Source organism: Erpetoichthys calabaricus, chromosome 14 (assembly GCF_900747795.2).
Source record: "Erpetoichthys calabaricus chromosome 14, fErpCal1.3, whole genome shotgun sequence".
NCBI classification, from domain to species: Eukaryota; Metazoa; Chordata; class Cladistia; order Polypteriformes; family Polypteridae; genus Erpetoichthys; species Erpetoichthys calabaricus.
Window position 1 is genome coordinate 21,764,101 of NC_041407.2, and position 22,400 is coordinate 21,786,500.

Consider the following 22,400-nt stretch of genomic DNA (forward strand, 5'->3'; position numbering starts at 1 on the left):
AGTTTTAAGCTGCATTTCATACAGTGCTCTATTAGGGCACCAATCCACAAAATGCATTCCCGCCTGTTCTGCAAAGAGGTGCTAGTTGTAGAGGGTAGGTGATAAGGCACGAGCACTTGGAATCTAAAAACATGCTTTCACTTGTCCCACTCTTTAGATGAGAGACCACTGTACCTGCCTGCAGCCTGTGATAAACTCACAAATATAGGTAATAAAACGTCTTTTCACAATGTCTGAAATGCATGAGTCAGCTGCTGCTGCTTCTCATTCGCATTATCCTAGTATCAAATGGCAGTATTGTTTTTAGATCTATGAAGATTAAACGATTAAAGCCTTTATTTCAGACAGGTGTCAGTCCATTCAGAGGGTGTAAATTTAGGATGAGATTAACATGCACATTGGTTAGAAAACACCCCCTCAACTGAAGGTTCAGAGCAACTGACTGTGGACAAAGCTGCCGTCAGTCAACACAACTGAATGTAATGGCGTACCGTGGTAAGGACATCATTCAGGGTATCCACACATAAAACCAAATCGAGAGTGAGAGTGTGTCTTCTGGCATCATTTCTAACTTCCCAAGTCTGACCTCACTAGCAGCCCCACGACTTTATGATTTATGTTCTCGTAGTTCAGTACATGAAGGTAAGGCAGCTAACAGAAGTTGAATTTCCCATCAGCGTATTAGGTATTGTGTAAATAAAATATCATTTCCTTTACAGCTGGTGTGGTCTATAATCTTGGACTGCAAAATGAATTTGTATGAATTGGCATCTCCATAAATATCAAATGTCAGACACAGAAATGACATCTGTTTGTGAACCTGTCATTAAATCTAACACAATCAGTACTGTGAGTGCACCACATCTGCATGATCCGCCATTATTCAGTCAGTCAGTCGATTCATATCAGTGTTATGCTTACTTATTTACTTTGTATGTTTGTGTAATACAGTTTCTCCTAGTATTCCCTGTTGAGTCAGTGCTGCTCGTGTTCTTGTGTGTCAGTGCTCTTCATTTAAGACGCTCGCACTCTTCATTTATTCAGCGCTACTATTGTAACTCACTCTTGCTGGTGTAAGACACTCGCACATATGTGAAAGTTTTTCCCTAATAACAGTGAAACGTACATTGACTATCATCCTTTGTATTTGTGTTTTCTGTGTAGTACATTCATTCACTTGACCTGTATCTGCCTGGATTTCACCTTTAAGTAGTAATTCCAGTGTATCGCACTCTGGTGAAATGCGGCCATATTAAACCCTGATTTGTTTTTATCAGTCAAACACAATATGTTGTGTTGCTCAATTACAGTATCTTTATTTCAGAACTACTCTGCTCTTTGTCTTAACGACCATTTTGCATTGAAGGTTAGTGACACAGAGGATATCTTTACATTAACTGATTGTGTGTTCAGAGAGATGTTTAAAGAAACCTGCTTTAAACAAAGTACCAAGAAATCAAGGAATATCGGGCCTTTTTAAGACCATACTGTTGACTTGAAGAAGCTGTTGGGACAGATAAAACTAGACGAGTGTGAACTAGACCAAGTAACTGACAAAAGTGCTCATCTCAGCACCCTACTTGGAAGAGCAAGTTCCAGTCAAGGGATTTTGCCCTCTCGTGGAGCCTGAGGTGGGGACTTCTGGGACTGGTTTGCAGTGGGCCCTGCGTACTTCGGTGAAAGTTGCTCTAGTTTAGCCAACACAGACTGGGCAGGTTTTGTGATTAACCCTGTGTGGGCAGAGGGAGGTTGAAGCAAGCAGAGTAATGCACATCAAGTTGAAAAGGGTGTGCGCTGGAGGGTTCAGCGTAGATGGATCAAAGGAAAAGGAGGAACCGAGATGGATAATGACACTGAAATTTTGAAGGTGTCTGCTTTGACATGCCCTTATGTGACAGCTCTTGCTGTAATCAAAAAGTCATGAGCTTTTCAAATCTGAGAGGTTAGCCTCACCCAGCTAAATGAGCATGTGGTGTTCTAACCATTGTTATTAAGAGACTTAACACTTTGGTCATCACATAAGGAAATTATTTCCAGTTAGGAGTACTTGTTAGACATGAAAATGTGAGTATTGTATATATTTATATATGCAGTAATGTCATATGATTCTGTTGCAACGAGAGGTTTAAATAGAGAAAACATTTATAAATTGTGGGTGCAGGAGAATAAAATTTATAAATTGTGGGTACAGGGTGAGTGAGGCTGTCTGTCTCTTACAGTTTAACAGCTCTGATACCAACATGAGTGGGAAAACATCTGAAGAGCAGGTCATAAAACTGTGGTTGGATTGAAAAGAGTTGGCCAAAGTGTGACCCGTAAACATATGTCCCATCACCACCTTCAGCTGATCAGATGCCATAATCACATAGCATTAAAGGCTCAAAACAAGAGTATTTACTCGACAGTTTGCCCAGCAGGATCCCTGAAGGGCCTCTGTGGGAAGTTCCAAAGCTGAAAATAATTACTGAACAGAAAGTGACCTGCACCCCTCTCAGCACTCTACTTGTCAGTCTGTCCCAGTCAATCAATTCACAAATGTGTTGCTCTTAGCAAGCCAATTCCTATTTGCGTTTTTCTCGCTTTCACATTTTTCGGCTTTATGCACTACAGAAAACGAGTTCCATTTTTGAATATTTTTAGCTGTCAGTGTGAAATGTATTTATTCTTTTATGCCGGCTGATTTAATAGCATGAGGAAGAGAGCGTGTCCCTGTTAAAGGCTGGCTGAGTGTGCCCCCTAATGGTTAATCGGTGTTACTTCATGTACTTTCTATTGGAGGATATACAGACCCAGTCCAGTAGCCACAGTTGCTTAATCTAAGGCAAAGACTTGTCTAATATGAAGCCTTTATGGCTTTGTAGAAAAATGTCAGGCAAAACGTAATGATTATCTTAACATGAAAGTGAATAATTTCAACCCTCCATCCATTTTCTAAATGTGAACTATTTTTTTCTTTAGAAAGTTTCAGAGAACTGGAGCAAGTTGTCAGTCTGTTACATAGAACTAATGTGAGACCAGTTTTACCAGTTAAATTAAGATGTACAACTTTTGAAAGTTTCTGCACAGACAGATTGAATAAAGGTCAATAGAGCAACGAGGCTGAACTGTCAACTGGTGAGCCTTTCCGATGCACACACCCACTAGTTAAAATGCATGGAAACTGTACACAATGTGGACTACCATTCCTTGGACATTACCTTCACGTTATTTAATCACAGCAGTGAGTAAATGTGGGCTCGTCTGTAAGCCACATGGAATCCCCTGACTTAGAGATGAGATCCATTACCAAACCCTGGCCTCTGCAGCGGTCAAGTCCCATGTTTCCTGACAGCAGATGCATCTGCAGAACCACTTTAGGAGATGGATAGGTTCTACCTCGGAAGATGATTATATGTCATTTTAAGGGCTTTTTAGCCGAGGGCTTTCCTTATAATAGTTAATAACTGCTGGTAATGTACAAGTATTTTTGTCACCAAGAGGATTTCCTCACCAGATAATAAATGTTTTTAGTGAAAACACTTGAAAAGGGTGTGGTGTGTATGTGAAAGCCCTGTGAGTCACAGCACTGCCTCGCACGCAGGAGGGAGGGACATGCATTCTTGCTTATCTACTGAAATATTACAGGAGTGTAGTTCAGATTTCATATTGTCATACTGGCATTGCCTACTCCACCAAACAGCTGTTGCCAGAAATGCCCTGTGTTGCCACGCACTACTCCAATACCAAAACTTCAACATTTTGTATTGTTTTTTTATTTGTTTCCACAGTATTGTCATCCTCCCGCAACACTCCAAGCCCCATTGACCCAGATTCCATTCAGGTTCCAGTGAGCTACGAGCCGGACCCAGCTGATCTAGCTCTTTCAAGCATCCCAGGGCAAGAGATTTTTGACCCCCGCAAACGCAAATTCTCTGAGGAGGAGCTGAAACCGCAGCCCATGATCAAAAAAGCACGCAAGGTCTTCATTCCCGATGATATGAAGGTAATTTGGAGCTGGTTTTCAAGAGGTGATCCACACAGATGGCAGTTCTAAACTAGGATCTTCAGTTAGTCATGATGACAGGATTTTGTAAAGTGGGATGGTTTTGCTAGCCATGTGTATCACAAAAACAGTGGTAGCATGAGTGTATTTGTAATTTCAAATTGTTCCAGTGAACTCTTACATTATGAGACAGCAAAGATGCATCTGCACAAGCAAATGCACAGAATAGGAGTTCCCCAGCTACTGTTTAACTGCAAATATTTTACATTACACTTTTTTATGGACAATCCTATATACATACTGTAGTTATTACTTTAGTAGGCCCCCATCTGTAGGTGTGTGACTGTGTCTGCTAGTGAACATGCTCCCTGTCCATAGATTTTCCCTCCTTTGTATCCACAACTGCCAGTGTCAATTCGGGCTGCTGTGGCTTAGAACTGGATTATGTACAGTTGTTTGCTTGATAATGGATGGATAAATGAATATTTAACACATTTCTCAGGTTGATAGTTTATTGAGGGAGTTCAGGGAAATGAGCAAGTTAGTTGATAGAACTGTTTCCTTGTGTATCCAGCATTCAAATCCCTTACCGGGGTATTATTTTTGTTAATGAGTTTTCTTCCCACATCCCCAAAGACCTGCAGATTTGATTAATCAACGATTCCAAATTAGCCCAGGATGGTTGTTGGTGTGGCGTGTAATGGAATGGCACCACATCTTTGGCTGTTTCCTGTATTGCACCCTAGTTGCCAAAATAGGCTCCAGTCACACATGACACTCAATTGGATTAACTGGTTACGTCAATTTAAAGTAGTGCTGCAGCCATACAGGATACAGTGACCCCAGAGTGCTTTCCATTCTGAAATGAAAGGTAGGTTATTGCCGATCTGAAGGCTTTTCACACGGGCTAAATTAAACTCAAGCTGTGCTGCAATGCTTTGTCCCATTCAGTTCATTGGCCCAATCACTGCTGGGAAACATAAGATGATTAACCACATCAGTTCCCTCTGGCTGGACATGTGATTCTTGAATCATCGACGTCACTCCTGTTATGTAGAGATTAAGGGATTTGCTATTCCAGTTTGTTAAAATAAGAATAGATGAACACAAAAGGGGGGATACTCAGTCATGAATTATGTAAAGCAGATTTCAGGGAATTGACCCCCAGGGGGCTCAGCACACCATTTAAATTTAGGGTGAAAATCAGACATCAAAAAACCAAGTTTGAGAAATTGAGAATTGTAAAATCAGGCATGTGACCACTTTGAGTAAAGTGCCAGTAGACAGTGCGTGCCACTCAAACCCATTCATTCATTCCAACATCAGTGCCTTAGCAGGTCTTGTCTGTTTATTTTAGTTTAAATGCTACAGCTGAAGTTCTAATCCTCTCCTAAAATTGTTGACCCACTTTGAAGGGCAACCTGTCACGGCAGTGTAAGTGTGTAAGTTGACAGGTTTAACTGTGTGGATTACATGTATTGCATGTGTTTAGTAAGCCCATCGAATGCATGCATTGGCCTGTCCGTAGCTGCATATGAAGAAGGATGGAATGGAATGGTGGTGCAGGGGATCCAGTTACTGTCTGAGTGGGCTAGTCTTTAATTATTTTAGTTTTGCTGCCTCTTCCCAAGGATATGCAGCCTTTGCCTATTATCCACTCTAAATTGGCCCCATATGTCTATGTGCCCCGTGGTGGACTGACACCTCATTCAGGTTTGGGAGCTTCCTTGCACTCAGTGCATTTGAGATAAGCTTGATCTCTTTGCTACCCTGTAATGGAACGAACAGGCTAAAAAATGGATGTGGATGATAATAATAATAAAAATAATTTTTTACATTTATGTAGTGCTTTTCTCACTACTCAAAGTGGTTCAGCAAGTGAACCACCACCAATGTGTAGCATCCACCTGGATGATGCAATGACAGCCATTTTTGCGCCTGTACGCTCACCACACATGAACTCTTAGGTGGTGAAGTGGTGACAGAGATAGCCAAATAGAGACAGAATGATTAGAGGGTCAGAATGACTAGACTAGGCCATGGTGGGCAATTTAGCCTGGACATTGGGATACACCTTACTCTTCATGAAGAATGCCAAGGGATCTTCTAGGACCACAGAGAGTCTCATCTTAAGGACGTCACCCTTTTTACAGCACAGTGTCCCCATCACTGCACTGGGGCATTGGGATCCACTCACACACACACACACACACACACACACACCACAGGGTTAGCGCCCTCTGCTGGCCTTACCACCACCACTTCCAGCAGCAAGCCAAGCTTTCCTAGATGGTCTCCCATCCAAGTACTGGCTGGGCCCGAGCGTGGATGAATATTAAAATATATGTTTGGTGTTTATTATGTGTACTTATGGCACAGTTGTATTCATGTATATGTACGCATGTGCTTTTTGTCTGTTTTTGTATAAATAGATAGATCGATATTGTATGAAAGGCACTATATAGCATAGTTGGCAGGATAGATAGATAGATAGATAGATAGATAGATAGATAGATAGATAGATAGATAGATAGATAGATAGATAGATACTTTATTAATCCCAAGGGGAAATTCGCATATATGAGTATATGTGTGGTATGGGAGTACAAGAGGGATCCTTTAAACTGGTTTAGTACTCGATACAACTTGATACACAGTTAATACAGAAATCCATTATTTTTGCAATGACTAAATGCAGAATTAGACCCCTGATACTGCGGGGCCACACTTGCTACTTGCTTGAAGGAAGGTGTCGCGTTGCAACTTGTGTCAGTGCATAGGCAATAAACCTTCGAAATATAACTTGATGCCTTTTTTGTCTTTGAAACTTTTGAGCAGGATGACAAATACTGGGCAAGGCGCAGAAAGAACAACATGGCTGCCAAGAGGTCCCGCGATGCACGACGGCTCAAGGAGAACCAGATCGCCATCCGTGCTGGCTTCCTGGAGAAGGAGAACACGGCATTGCGTCAAGAAGTGGCAGACCTACGGAAAGAGCTGGGTCGCTGCAAGAACATCCTGGCAAAGTACGAAGCCAGGCACGGACCCCTGTAGATGGGGAGGGGTGGGCGGGCACTGCACAAGTGTGATGGACAATGTGTCTCCCGTTCAGTAGCACCACCCCCAAAAGAAACCATTATTGATATTATTTTAGTTTACTTTTTGTTTTTGTTTCCTGTTGTCGGCACTTTACCAGAGCAGAGAAAAAAAAAAGAAAAAACAAACCACGTTAACTGACGTCCATTTTGATGTGTTTTATCACCACCTATTTAACCTGAGGCCCCTCTGTCTAGGCCGGGGAAGGAAGTTCCTTTCTCTCCCATACTCTCTTGTTTCTTTCCCCACCTGAACAGATAATAACTCTGCTGCTTTATTATTAATATTATTGAGATTTTGTTTCTGTTTTCTTTTTTATCGCTGCTGCATTTCGCTGATCGCTCATGGTTTTAACCCTTTCCTTGTATCCTGTTATTGTTTCTTGTTTAAAAGTATGTGACTTTCTTTTTGTGTGTTTTGTGCACAGGACGTACACTTTGTTTCTGTAACAGCGAGACAAAAACTAGTTTTTATTATTATTTTTTTATCCTTTCTGTGTGATATCTTTTTTTTTTTGTTTGTTTTTATTTTAAAGTGTTATAAGTTAACACTAGCTGAGTAATAACATCGTCATATGTGCTTCTTTTTTTTATAAAAGTGGATGGCTCGGCCACTTCTGTCATTCCGGCAGGAGTGCCACTAGTACTGGAAGCAATAACCTGCCAGCGTGCGGTGGCGTGCTGCTCGCAGGCCTTTTAACGTGCTGTGCTGGCACACTTCCGTCTCCTTGACGGGACCCACGCACTAGGAAGACAGACCAGAAGCATATTGCTCTCCGGTGCAGTACCGGTGCAACACAACATCTCAATACGATTTGCAGCGGAAATCTGGCTTTCTTGTTTTGTTTTTTTCCCAATTAAATTGAAGATTTCTTAATATCCATTTTTTATTGTCACTTATAATAATAATTCTTCTGTATTATTCCTTTTACTATGGCATGGTTCACATTTTTTTTGCCATTCAGTGAGTTCCTTCTCGTGTTTCTGAGCATGATTAATTAGAAGACAAACTGCTTGTTCTTTTTTTTATTATTATTTTGTTTGTTCCTTTTGTTTTTGTTTGTTTGCTCCTACCCCATTTTTCTCCTGAAACCTAGCAGTTTTTGTTACTCTTTTTTGGGTGGGTGTGAGATGAATGTAAAAGATTTTTACTTCTAAGTGGGCTGGTGTTGTCCTATACTGTGGTCAATCCAATCAGTTTGTTAATGTTATTAATCTTCAGACCAAAAGAAAAGAAAGAGAGAGAGATTTTAAAGAGTTTAATGTTTATACAAAGCAATTCTTTATGGCATTTTGTACAGTATTTTTCCAATACAAATACTGACAGTGTATTTTAAAACAAAAGGCAAAATATATATTGCTCAAAGAATAGGAATGCTATTTAACTGTTTAGATATATAATATATAATCAGAACTATTGTACAGAAAGGGTGCAGTTAGCTTGGCGGTACTGCAGTCTAGTATGCCAGTCACAGGCCTCGATGCGTCTGCCTGACTTGAAATTCGTTTTCTTTGTTTCTCCATTTATTTAGCTGTCTTTTGAGGTGAGCCAGATGTAGCGTCCAGGACAACAAAAGCATTGCACACACTGGCGAGACCTGCAGGAGCCAAGAGGGCGCACATCCTGCCATACAAGCCTGCCAATGTGCGCCAGGGAGCTTTGGCGAGCGGCGTATACAAAAGTGTGCACAAGAAGGCCTTTGCAAGTGGGGGAGCCTTTCAGGTGTCCCGCTTGCTGCTTTTCTTTGGCCTCTTTCCACTTGGCATTCTGCTTTAAGCCTCGGGCCGCGTCGTATTTTTAATGGGACATCTTGGTCACCGTCAAGGCACTTCATATCATGGATTGATTGTTCTTGGTTCACAAATGTAACTTTTTTGCTTGCCAAAAAAAAAAAAAAAGCACACAGATGAAAAAGATTTGATCCGGCCCTTCCGTGATGGCAGGGACAGTAGGTGCCAGCAAAAAAAAAAAACGGAGAAAGAAACTGACAGAGAGGGATATCTTTGTCTGCCATAACTGCTGAAAGACAGCTGAATGCAAAAAAACAAAAACTCCCGTGTATGTGAGGGTCCGGACCTGCCCCTCACAGCTGCATGCATTGTGACAATCGTTAAAATGATCACTTTTCTCATACTGGTGTGGAAATAGTTTTGTTGCCGAGGACCTGCAATCTCAGGATCTTTTTTATGTGCTTTGTATTCAGAGAGGATCTGTTTTTATTTATTAGTAAATTAAACCAGACTCCTGCAAAATCACAAAAAATAATGAGGAATTGAAGCCGCAGACTGCTTAAGAGCACAGGGCCCAAATAGTTAAAGAGCATTCATGCAGTTTAAGAACTGTGTGTGTAGCTCGCTCTGCTCACGTTCCGCTTTATTTTCATTTTTAGGAACTCGCCCACCAGCAGTGGCACACATGAAACGGTAAATCTGCATGTCACTGAGGAATGTCATGGACTCATGACTCGCCCCAGTGCATATCGAGGCGCTTTTATGTCACAGTTTGTTCTGCACTTTACATTTGAGTCTCTTTGGGGGTAAAGGACCGTTTGGGTGGCCTGCGTGACTCTTTTGTCATCCGTGTGCCATGGTAATGTGTGACAGGCACAGTGGGAAGGGAGGATCCACTCTTTGTTCTTGTACTGGTTTTTGGAGTTTGGAAGTGGCGTAAATCGATCCTGAAATTCTTCCTGTCCCTTGCCATATCTATGCAGGACAGCAAATGCTCCTAAGTGACAATGAAGACACGCAGGGTCAAACCAGAATGGCTTGTCATTGCTCCTCTTTTTATACAGCACTACCTCATATAAAGGAAAAAAATAATTCTATTCTGAGTCTTTTCAAGTGCCTTTAACAAACTGACTGTTACTCAGTCACAGAATAACTTGGCAGTTTTCTCATCATTGCAACTCGAGTCTTTACAGACGGCATGGAGAGACTCAGAACTGCACTCAAGGGCTGTCCAGTCCATCGATGTCAGCTTTCAGTGAACCAAATACCAATACTTATATGGCAACACCACTAGACTGCATTGAGCATTAGAAATGGGAGCCGAACGTCAGGGAGTGGATGCACATGTACTGTTCAGCCCAGATCCTCGTTATGTCTGTAATTCTTAGTGTTTAATAAAATCTTTACAATTTCTTTCTGTCGCATGTCACGTCTGTTCTTTGTCACAATGCAAAGCGCCTTTTGGAAACGTCAGCAAAGAGAAAACGGGAGGAAAGAAAGTAAATGTCACCTTTGACAAAGACAAGAAGCTGAAACATCAGATGACACGCAGTCTAGGGTGGGCTTCCCAACCTTTTTCCGTAGCGTTTCACCACAGCGGTTTCAAAGTACCTCCATTTTTAATTTTTTGGTCATAAATGATTAAATACTGCAGTCATACTACGTAAAAATGTACTTGCCCTCCCCCTAAAATATCATTTGGAGGTGGGGGGGTTAACAAGGTGTTACAGATAGTGTTGCTGGCTTTTTATATACTTTATTAATCTCTGAGGAGGACACTGACTTTTTGCATCACCTTTAGAGGGTTCCTTGTGTACAATGTGAATCTAGGAACATTAGTGTGGATCCATATGGAATAAACATTAGAAAGCCTACAATTACCAAACAGTCAATTTATTAAAAAAAATGACCAAATTCAGAGCTGAAATGTGTGTTTTGACAGAAACGGATGATGATGGGTTCCCTCAGGGTAATAACAAGTGGGGTGGGCATTTTATTGGCTTTGGGGGGGATTTCCGCCTAGAGTTTATAAACAATGATCTGATGGTCGTGGATTACCTGATGTACGCTCACCTTAAACATTTTCACTTGCAGCTCCCGTCCATTAACTGAGAAATAAAAACAACTCGGACGTTAGGAGGTCATTGCCATGTGAATTAGGGAGTACCGACATCGTTTACATTTCCTTCAAAGCTGCTTTTGTAAGAGCACTCGTTTCAAATCGGGTATATCAGAAAATCACATGGTCAAGTTTGGGACGTTTGCTTTGGTCAGATGCATGGAGGGGACATTAGAAGAATCTGGACGAGAACAGGCCATTCAGCCCAACAAAGCTTGCCAGTCCTGTCCACTTCATTCTTCTAAAAAACATGAACTCGAGATCTGAAAGTCCCTAAAGTCCTCCTGTCCACCACACTACTCGGTCACTTATTCCATGAGTCTGTGGGTCTCTGTGTAAAGAAAAACTCCCTGAGGTTTGTGTGAAATTTACCCTTCACACGTTTCCAATTGTGTGTCCTTGGGTTGTTCTTGATGAACTCATTTTAAAGTCACCGTCTCGATCCACTGGACTCATTCCCTTCATCATTTTAAACACTTCACTCAGGTCTCCTCTTAATCTCCTACAAAGGCTCAGCTCTTTTAATTTTTTCATAACTCATCCCCTGTAGTCCTGCAATCAGCCTTGTTGCTCTTCTCTGGACCTTTTCTAGTGCTGTTATGTTCTTCTTGTAGCCTGGAGACCCAAACCAGACCCAGTACTCCAGATGAGGCCTCACCAGTGTGTTATAAAACTTGAGCAGACCCTCCTGTGACTTGTACTGCACATATCAGGGCGCTCTATAACCTGACATTCTGTTAGCCTTCTTGATGGCTTCTGAACACTGGAAGTTGATAGTGACGACTCCTAAATCCTTCTCATAAGGCGTATTCTCGATTTTCAGACCTCCCTTTGTGTATTCAAACCTCACATTTTTACTTCCTATGTGTAATTAGCTGGTGAACATTTCAAAGGAAAAATAAAAATTATTGGACAAGTCAAATGAGCTAAAATGTCAACAGTCACAAGCCCCCGCGGCTTTCATTTCTCAACTCTCGCCCACCTTTTTTAGATTTGCCACAATGTTACGACTACAATTGTGAATATATATAATAATTAAAATAAACAGGTCTATTTTAGATTATTATCATTATGAAATTCCTGTAAATCAGCCCATGTGTTCTCAGGTGCCCCCTCATACAGAAACTGAGCAGACATTTTCCTGTTCCCTTACGCTAGTGTGCCACTCCAGACTTTGCCACTAAATTGAACAGCAATAAAAAAACTAATAACTGGAGGAAATGTTTAGGCAAAATGAATTACCGTATATACTCACGTGTAAGTTGGTCTTGAAATCTGAAAAATCGATCATAAAATCAGACCCCGACTTATATGCCCGTTCAAAAATGCGACACTTGATTTTTTTCTTTTACATCTTCTTGCCTCCTCCGATCTCACACCAGTTTCTCAGACGCGTTGAATTTTGTTGCAGCAGCGCAGTTACCAATTTGTTTTGCCACTTCAACGACGTTTAATTTAAAACCAGCTTTATATTTTCTTCTGATCGAACGCTCCATCGTAGATAAGGGATGCTCTTACGATAAAAGTGTGTGAGATACAAAAAACACAAAACAGTGCAAGCGTCACTTCGGAATAGTTCAGGTATTCCCGTGTGGTCACGTAGGCACAACACATAGAAATAAAGGCCGTGTGCCCCGCGGTTACTCTCTCAGGTGGGTGTTAGCATATCATAATCTCTTAGACCAATAGTGTGAGTTTTCCACATTCAACTTATACGACCGACATTATAAAATACCAGAAATTATACGATAAAATCAAGTCCTGACTTATCCACGGAAGAACTTAAACGTGAGTGTATACAGTAAATAAAAACATACATAAACGAATGCATTGTGAAATGTGAGAATAATTAAATAATAACAAAATGATATATAGGCATGAGTAATTAAATGTGTTACGAAATACGTTTTTTGCTGCTTATTTATTTTTTCCAGTGACACTGCATGCAACATGAAAGGCACTTTAAAATGTCATTTTCACCCATCAAAAGTTGAGAGGGTGGGCTCTAGTCAATACTTTTATTTTTTTTTTGATTGGTGAATTGTTGGCCATGTGGATGGACCCTCGGTGTCACATTTACAGCAGATACAGTTCAGGGGCTTCTTGAATTAAAGTGGCCGCTCCCCACCATAACCCAGAGCGGGAGTCACAGCGCCGATCCACCAATCACAACACAGCACTCTCCAGAGCCCCGCCCCCCCAACTCTAATGGCTGAAAGTGACAGTTTACATTTCAAGGCCTATTTCATGTTGTGTGCGGCGTCAGCAATTCCATGACCCATTTAATTACACTGACGTCTCATTTTGTTATTTATTTATAGTCACATTTCTAACTGCATACGTACATTTGCTTATTTATTTCCTTCATTTTGTCCACAATATCCCTCCATAGCCGTGTCCCCTACCATCCACATACATTACGTGTTGTTTTTGCTCTTACCACGTTTGGCCCACTTCAGTTGTTACATTAAGGAACATTAGTTTCATTTGAAACACACAACAAAATGACAAAAACGTGGCGTTGGCTGATCGATTTCAGCAGCCTCCCTGCTCTCTGCTTGTCTCCATTAATGCATTCCATGGCAGTTTGAAGTACAAGGCCAATCCGCACGTGCCGAGCCTCACAAAAGTACGGCCAACACGGATATCTTGAAACTGCAGCCAAATCCATGTTGTTACAAACACACAGAGCAGCTCATCGCATCACCGCACAAGTGCAAGGGTGGCACCTCGTCCTACCTTGGGCTTTTTGTACCCAGGAAAGTCTCCCCCCTAACTGCCAGCGATCCCACACTGGATAAATGGACGGATGGTTGGATGCACAGCTACAGCCGTGTCCGTTACAGTCAGAGGACGAAAGGAGGCCCGCTGTTCATTTATCAGGGCGACAAAAGCGACTCGTCTGGCCGCCATCTCCATCCTACTGCAGCCGACAGCTCTGAGAACGCGGTGTGCGTGACCGGGCCAGAATCGCAGATTTTATTGCTGAATCAATTCCACAAATAGATAAACGTGTTAACAATTCAAACTTTTAAAGACTCCTTGGGATATTTTAACACTTCTCATGGTGTCAGTTCCTTCTGTTTTGGAATTTCCCTCTGGGGCTGTAAGGTCTACCTAACTAACCGCAATGGTGACCGCTTCTCTCTCGTACGCTCACGCGGTGGGATTCACGTCTCTTCTCTCTCTGCCGCTTGACGTCCCCGATCATTTTTTAAATTTTTGTTACGTTCTCTGGTGCATCATTAGGTTGTGAAAGTCCGTACCCACCTAGAGACACTCGTGGGGTTGGGGGGTATTTGAGGCACAGATTAGAAAATATTGAACATGAGACAAGCAGAATGCAGGCACGTTCCATCCGTCCATTTTTATAACCCGCTTATCCATGGCAGGGGAAGACTGAAAAAGAGAAAAGAAAATCAAACTAGCCGGGGTGTTAAGAAGAAGTGTTGTTCCTAGTCAGGTTAGTTCATTTTTTTCTGATTTTAAATAAAACTAGGAGTCTCTGCCCCCTGCTCGCTTCACTCACCAACCCCTGGCCTTCCTGTCTCTGCCACTCACGTTTGTGGATTTCACTTTCACCAAACAACAAATCGCCTCTTCATCGGGAGGAAACACTACTTTTCTCTGATGGCAACATGAATTAGATGATCTACAAATCTCCGACTTAAAGTTTAAAGCCGAACAATAACTACATACTCACATCACCAATGTCCATATATTCGATCTCTTTTCACTCTGCCGTTATTTCACCGAGTAATAATTTCCATTTGTTAGCGCTAATTCGATCTTTACTATCGGTTTTTTGAGACTTTCGAATTTTAGTACTTTCGTAATCTCTAACCTGCCCTGCATGTGTATCATGCCAACGATTTTGAATTCTTTACGACGTTCTACTTTGTCTTTTATTTCCGACCCCGCTTGGAGCCGAGAATTAGTGATGGGTCGTTCTTGACGAATCTTTAATGTGACTCGGGAAGAACGAGTCGTCACGTGGGAGTGATTCGTTCAGTCGCGCATGCGCATTTGCGCAACTTTCTATAGTTTTTTCGAGTCTTCGGGTTTTTTGAGTCGTTCGTTCATCACGTGACAGCCCCATAAGCTTAACCAACTCAGTCTGAGCCGGAAAGAGAATTGATTAGTTCATCTCTCGAGTCTTTCGTTCTTTTGTCACGTGACCACCTACCGGCTCAGTAGTAGCGAATCACAGACTAAAGACCCAGGTAAACAATGAATTAATATTTTCTGTTTCTTATAGCATTATAGTTTTGTCTTGTTTGTAGTGTGATCAACATTTGTGTAAGCAGTAGATGTGTTAGGGAGGTAACAGGTAACATTTTAATTATATTTTGCTAAAATGAACGAAATGACTCGAAAAAGGATTCGTTCATTTTGCTGAACGAGACTCAAAGGTCCGAGTCGGTAAAATGATCCGAACTTCCCATCACTGCTGAGAGTGCAGTAACTGTGTCTGATACTAGCATTCACACAAATGAGAAGTGATTGGACGGTGGGCGTGGTTTTAAATGTTTGAGAGGGGGGCGGGACTTGTCAAAATCTCTTGGCAAAAAGTCTCATCTCGCGGGACCTGAAATCATCTCAGAGAAAGTCTCGTCTCAGGATTTCCTTCTATAATTGAGAGGTAACAAATAATTTCTCCGTTGTACAAACGCGACGGCTGCCATGGAGGATGTGATGTTACACAACTACAAACGCAGGGGGGGGTCAGCGTCAATTTATTTATAGAGCGCATTTAAAACAACGTCAGTAACGGCGTCGCCAAAGTACCTCACATTAAAACATACAACGAACATAAATCAAATAAATAGAAATAAAGTACAATAAGACGAAACACAGCCAGCGGTGAGTTAAAGAAAAGAAAGAAGATCACTAAGTGGAGGGTCATGGAAAGAACGTCTTCAGTCTCGTTTTAAATTGAAGGGGACCCCTTCATGTGATGAGGTAAAGGGTTCCTGGCCCCCTTAGTTTTGCACTTAGTGTGACGGACCACAAGTGACAATCGACCGGTAGACCGAAGCTATCTGGATGGCAATTCAAATTAACATGCAGGAGCAGACCCCGTGTATTGATTTAAAAACCAGCAGCAACATTTTAAAATCAATTCTAAAGTTAACTGGCAGCCAGTGTAGAGAGGCTAAAGTTGGAGTTACTTTTTTACCCCAACCAAAAAACGAGCAGCAGCTTTCTGAACCAACTGCAACCTGCGGATCGGGGATTTGCTGATCCCAGAATTCAATGAGTTACACTAATCAAGGCGAGGACAGAAAAAAGCACGAGTCTCCGGCTCACTAGGAGGTGAAAAAGGCTTAACGGTAACTAAATGTCGAAAGTGGGAAAAGCAACGTAATGTGTTTGTCCAGAGAGAGGCAACTTTCATAAATAACACAGACATTATGAACTTGAAGTTTGCAAAAGTCAGTGAAACAGCCGAGAAGTTCAAAGACCAATTTGAGCTGTCAGCATTTCTGCTTTATTTTCACGAAGATCAGGAAAACCTTAAGTTCAGAAAGACAATCGGGCAGCCGATTAATTGCAGAGTTACAGACAGGAATATAAACCCGAGTATCATCAGCATAACAATGGAAAGAAATATTCAACTTTCTGAAAAGAACTTCTAGAGCAGCGGTTCTCAACCTTTAAGTATTTGCGACCCGAGTTTTCATAACAGTTTTAATCTCACCCCCTAACGTTTTTTTAATGGAGCCCACTAATACAATTTGTTCTTTTTTAATTAATGATATACCATAGATGCATATTTTATTATACCTACTTAACTTTTATCGACATTTATCTAACTCTATATTTATTTTTCTAGTATCAGAATGTAGTTTAAGTTAATTTGTTTTGGTTTCAATAGATGTATTGTTCATATTTTCGATTCTTGTTTTCTTTTTTTCACATCTTCGCGCCCCCCCTTTTTGTTACTTCGCGCCCCACTAGGAGGGGGCCTGCCCCACAGATTGAGAACCGCTGCTCTATTGGATGAAGATATATATATCTACAGTATATATATATATATATATATATATATATATATATATTCACGGCATTCGTAGTCTGTTATATATTGTGACAGATTGAGGTCGCTGTCGTCCTCTTGAACCCTCGGACAATACGCCAAACAACAGGTAAAAGTCAAAATATTACTTTTATTTGAACAATAACATGCACAAAGCACCCTCCTCTCCACAATACTCATAAATTACTCAATACACTAATCAATACACTAATCAATACAATAATCAATCCTCCACACTCCCAGACACTTCGTCACCCTTCCTCCCAGCTCAGCTCAGTGTACTGGTTTCCCAGAGTCCTTTATATAGTCCATGACCCGGAAGCGTTTCTCTCTTCTGTTCATGTGATCATGAACACTTCCGGGTCGGATAAAAAGCTCCTTTCTTCAACCTGGAAGCACGTCGTTTCTTTTTGTCATAACATCATGACGCACTTCCGGGTTATAGGGCACGTAAGAGTCTGATAGCCCCCTTACAGCGACTCCTGGTGCTGCCCAGGGTATCCAGCAGGGCTGTGCATAAAAAGTACAAAGTCCATGAGGCCCTGCTGGAATTCGGGGCACGTCCATGCTGTCGGGAGAGCTCCTCCTGGCGGCCTGGGGGTGAGGACCGGAATATTTAGCCGGCCACCCACCACAATATATATATATATATATAAATATATATATACTGTATATATAAATATATATATATATATATATATATATACTGTATATATAAAAAACCCATCGTCTGTCTCTGTCCGCTTTTCTCAAGAGAACTACTTAACGGATTTAAATCGTTTTTTTTTTCCTATAATCTGCTTGAACATTCCGGTTGATTTTGCGACTCCTCTCATCACGTTATGTATCATAGTTCGGTTGCGGTAGCGGCGATTTATTTGCACGAATCTGAGAGAGATGCAATAGGCCGAGGGGAGAAGGACTGGGTCCTCCTCACTCACACGCCAGCATTCCTTACTTCTGCCTGGCTAGCAAACGAGAGAACTACTTAACGGATTTAAATCGTTTTTTTTTTTCTATAATCTTCTTGAACATTCCGGTTGATTTTGTAACCTCTCTCATTGTGCTAAGTATCATAGTTTGGTTTGCGTTGGTGATTTATTCACGTGAATCTGAGAGAGATGCAGTGGGCCGAGGGGAAAGGGACGGGACCCTCCTCACTCACGCGCCAGCCTTGGGGTGTAACCTTAACTCTGCTTAGCTAGCGAATGAGAGAACTACTTAACGGATTTTGATCGGGTTTTTTTCTATAATTTGCTTGAACATTCCGGTTGATTTTGCGACTTCTCTCATTGCGCTAAGAATCACAGTTCACTTGCAGGAGCGATAGATTGGCGCTAATCTGAGACGGACAGGCTGAGGGGAGGAAGCGGTGTGACTTTAGGAGTAGGGAGCCAGGCGTGGGCCCTCCTCACTCTGTTCGAGTCGCTCTACCTCTCGCCACGTGTTGGAGCGGACCTCGCCTCAGCTTAGCTAGCGATACCTGCTTGTTCAGCAGACATTATCGTCTACAGATTGTTAAGGAGTAACGTTTGATGTTTTTGAGAGAGAGAGAGATCAGAGCTCCATGTGTTTTAGAGGGCAGAGATATCACGGCCACGTGCTCTTCTCCCCACGTGGGGGACGCTCTCCTGTCAGATACAGTGGCAACGTTTGATGTTGGAGCGTAACTACCTTCTGCTTGGCCAGAATTACATTGTTTTTTAATTTTTAATTGATTTTTAAAGTTTGTGCTGTTTCAGTACCACGTGAGTGGAGCAGCGGGGGACAGCTAGTAGAAAATAAAATAGGACCCAAAATGGATCCCTGAGGAACACCACATTTAACAGGAGCGGCAGACGAGAAACAGGACTTGAAAGTCACTGAAAAGCATCTACCGGTTAGATATGAGCTGAACCAGCTGACAGCCCCACCAGATGTTCAAGCCGCAACCGCGGGACCCCCTGGTTAACAGTATGAAGACCTGCAGAAAGGTCTAAAAAGACAAGGACTGCAGCCCCCCCACCCCAGGAGTCAGTAATGAGAGAGAGGAGGACCACCATGAAAACGCCAGAAGACAGACTGGTAGATCTCAAATACATTAACGGAGTTAAGATGATCGACCAATTGATTATCCATCCATCCATCCATTATCCAACCCGCCGAATCCGAACACAGGGTCACGGGGGTCTGCTGGAGCCAATCCCAGCCAACACAGGGCACAAGGCAGGAACCAATCCTGGGCAGGGTGCCAACCCACCGCAGGACACACACAAACACACCAAGCACACACTAGGGCCAATTTAGAATCACCAATCCACCAAACCTGCATGTCTTTGGACTGTGGGAGGAAACCGGAGCGCCCGGAGGAAACCCACGCAGACACGGGGAGAACATGCAAACTCCACGCAGGGAGGACCCGGGAAGCGAATCCAGGTCTCCTAACTGTGAGGCAGCAGCGCTACCACTGTGCCACCGTGCCGCCCCCAATTGATTATAAATAATTCTTTCAAATATTTTAGCCAGAAATGGCAATTGGGAAACTGGGCGACAATTCTTTAACACTTTAGGATCTAAATCTGCCTTTTTTAGACAAAGTCGGACCACCCACCGTATTTTTCAAAAATGAGGGCACAACCCCCTCACTAATAGAAACATTGATAACGGCCAACAAAGATGGTCCCAGAACATCAAAAAGAGGAGCGGTGTGTCCAATTAGATGAAAGAATTGCGAGTTCGCCGCGTTCTGCGTACTGCCTGGGAGGGCCGGCGGGCGTGCGAAGGGGTGACCGTTACGAGGAGGTCACTCACAATCTCTGCCCTTTTCCATTCTGTTGTGGTACGTAAGACACGAGACATCAGCCAGCCCGTTTGTGCTCCTCATTCCTCGTCACTACACTCTGTGGCCACTCAGCCATCCCGCCGACTTCCTTACGACTGTCTGATTTTGTCGGGTGGGTCGCCGGGGATGTTGGACTACAGGACTGCATGACGGGCGCACGCCGCCGACTCGTTAAGATTACATAAATCAAAGTAAGGGGATGGGAAATTGCTGGAAAAGTTGTCCACATAGGTGCACTTCTCATATTGGCCAGGAGGTGTCACAATTGAAAAAAAGAAAAGAACCAATATCCATTTGTGTGCAGTGCCAGCCTTTCACTCATCCCAGTTTGGGGGTCCTGAACAATCACAGGGCACACTGGGTAATGTGGAGTCACCAATCAAGCTAGAAACCCACCTAAACACATCTTAAAGGCAGCCCACCTGCTGCAGTGTTTGATGGCTACCAAGTATGGAATTACTTCTCTGAAGATGTAAGGAAAAGTTAGATAATTAGGGACCATCAACACCTAGACGGCCAGTCGATGACTCTGGTCAGGATTCTGGCCCACCTCTCCAGAGATGTTAAGCCCCAAATCAGCGACAGCTCCACAAGCCCGCTGCTCTGTTTGCTCTTCTCTCTGCTTCTTAGTCCTAATGTGGGCACTGCTCTCTCCAATGAGGCCCACCGGTGGAATCAGACCATCAGTTTCTGTGTGTAGTGAGGACCACCAATGGAGTTGAACCACTAGCACCTGTGTCCAGTCAGACCCTCTGGTGGAATCAGGCCACCAGCTCCTATATCCAGTGAGGACCATCACCAGAATCAGACCACCATCTCCTGAGAACAGTGAAGTTCACTAGTAGAGTTGGACCCCTGGCACCTGTGACCAATGAATCCCATCAGTGGAATTGGAACCCTGGCACCTGTGTCCAGTAAAGCCCACCAATGGAACTGGACCACTAACACCTGTGACTAGTGAGGTGCACCTGAGGTCCACCTGGTCCAGTGAGTTAGTCCACTGGCTCCTATGACTCGTAAAGACCACCAGAAGAACTGGTCCACTAGCACCTGTGTCCAATCAGGCCCACTAGTGGAAACAGACCACCGGCTTCTGTGACCAGTAAGGTCCACCACTGATACTTGAGCATTAGGAAATGTGACCAGTGGTGAGGTCCACCAGTGCAATCGGACCACTGGCTCTGGTGTCTAGTCAGACCCACTAGTGGAATCAGCTCCTGTGTCCACTAGTGGAATTGGACCACTAGCACTTCTGACCAATGAATCAATCCCATTATTGGAATTGGACCCCTGGCACTTGTATCCAGTCAGGTCCACTAGTGGAATCTCACCAGCGCATCCTGTGACCAGTTAGGTCCACCAGTTAAGCTGGGCCATTGACAACTGTGACCAGTGAGGCCCACTAGTGGAATTGAACCACCTCTTCTTGCATCCAGTGAGGACCACAAGTGGAGTTGGACCACCAGCTCTTGTATCCAGTAGCTCTCATTGCTGTTGAGGTCTGCCCACTGGTCTCTGCTTCTCATGAAGGTCTGTCCAGCATTCCAGTGAGGCTCGTGAGGCTCTCCCATGGACCATTGCAGTGTCTAATGAGGCCTGCCCACCTGTCTACTGACCTTTTTCTGGTGAGGTCCCTCAGAGTTATTTTAAATGTTTATTTCATAAAGGTTTGTATAAAAACTCTTTTGAATAATAAGACAAGCCGTGACAGACACAACAAGATTATTTTTCGTACGTAAACATGTCCTAATTGCTGGAGATCAAATATAAAAACGCGTTGAGAGAACTGCAATTCTAATAGTAGCCACAGGATGGCACCCTTTCCCTGTAATAAAACCTCGCAAGTCCACAAAAAGGCGTAGAGTCGCGCGCGCCGCCTCCGGACTGGCAAGGCGATTTCTTTCTGCGTGCGTTCGCTCAGCCTGGCATTTCACTTGTGACGTCATCGGTGTCCTCAGCACGAGCCCTTCAGCAGACTCACTGGTGCGTCCGTACGAGTGGAGAGACGCGGGTTCAAGTGGTCAGGGCCAGGGCACGTGACTGAGAGGGCGGTGCTTATGAAATGAAAGTCCATCCATCCATCATCCAACCCGCTTTATCCTAACTACAGGGTCACGGGGGTCTGCTGGAGCCAATCCCAGCCAACACAGGGCGCAAGGCAGGAAACAAACCCCGGGCAGGGCGCCAGCCCACCGCAGGGCGCACACACACACCAAGCACACAGTAGGGACAATTTAGGATCACCTGGGAATTGGGAAGCGAACCCATTGCGCCACTGTGCTCCCTGTTAAAAGAAATGTGTTTTTGTAAAGTACTTAAATATAGCGCTCACTGTGAAAGACACTATATAAAACTAAGATATGGCTTAGCTGCAATATGAAAAGTTTTACCGCTATACTCACTTCTTCTTATTCTTTCGGCTGCTCCCGTTAGGGGTTGCCACAGCGGATCATCTTCTTCCATATCTTCCTGTCCTCGTCATCTTGTACTGTCACACCATCACCTGCATGTCCTCTCTCACCACATCCATAAACCTTCTCTTAGGCCTTCCTCTATATCTTTAGCATCCTTCTCCCAGTATACCCAGCATCTCTCCTCTGCACATGTCCAAA

At 43.2% G+C, this 22,400-nt stretch overlaps 2 protein-coding genes across 3 annotated transcripts in view; one reads left to right on the forward strand and one right to left on the reverse strand.

Moving 5' to 3' along the window:
• The window catches only part of hlfb (HLF transcription factor, PAR bZIP family member b), a 38,711-nt gene extending 28,490 nt beyond the window's left edge, over window positions 1-10,221 (forward strand). Inside the window, exons 3-4 of one of the 2 annotated variants that reach the window (XM_028818685.2) lie at window positions 3,768-3,982; window positions 6,818-10,221. In XM_028818685.2, the coding sequence (XP_028674518.1) occupies window positions 3,768-3,982; window positions 6,818-7,036 (434 nt within the window). In that variant the 3' untranslated portion in view covers window positions 7,037-10,221. The remainder of the gene's footprint in view (window positions 1-3,767; window positions 3,983-6,817) is intronic. The other variant, XM_028818686.2, reaches the window with a different exon arrangement.
• The window catches only part of mmd (monocyte to macrophage differentiation-associated), a 193,040-nt gene that overhangs the window by 20,880 nt on the left and 149,760 nt on the right, over window positions 1-22,400 (reverse strand). The window lies entirely within an intron of this gene.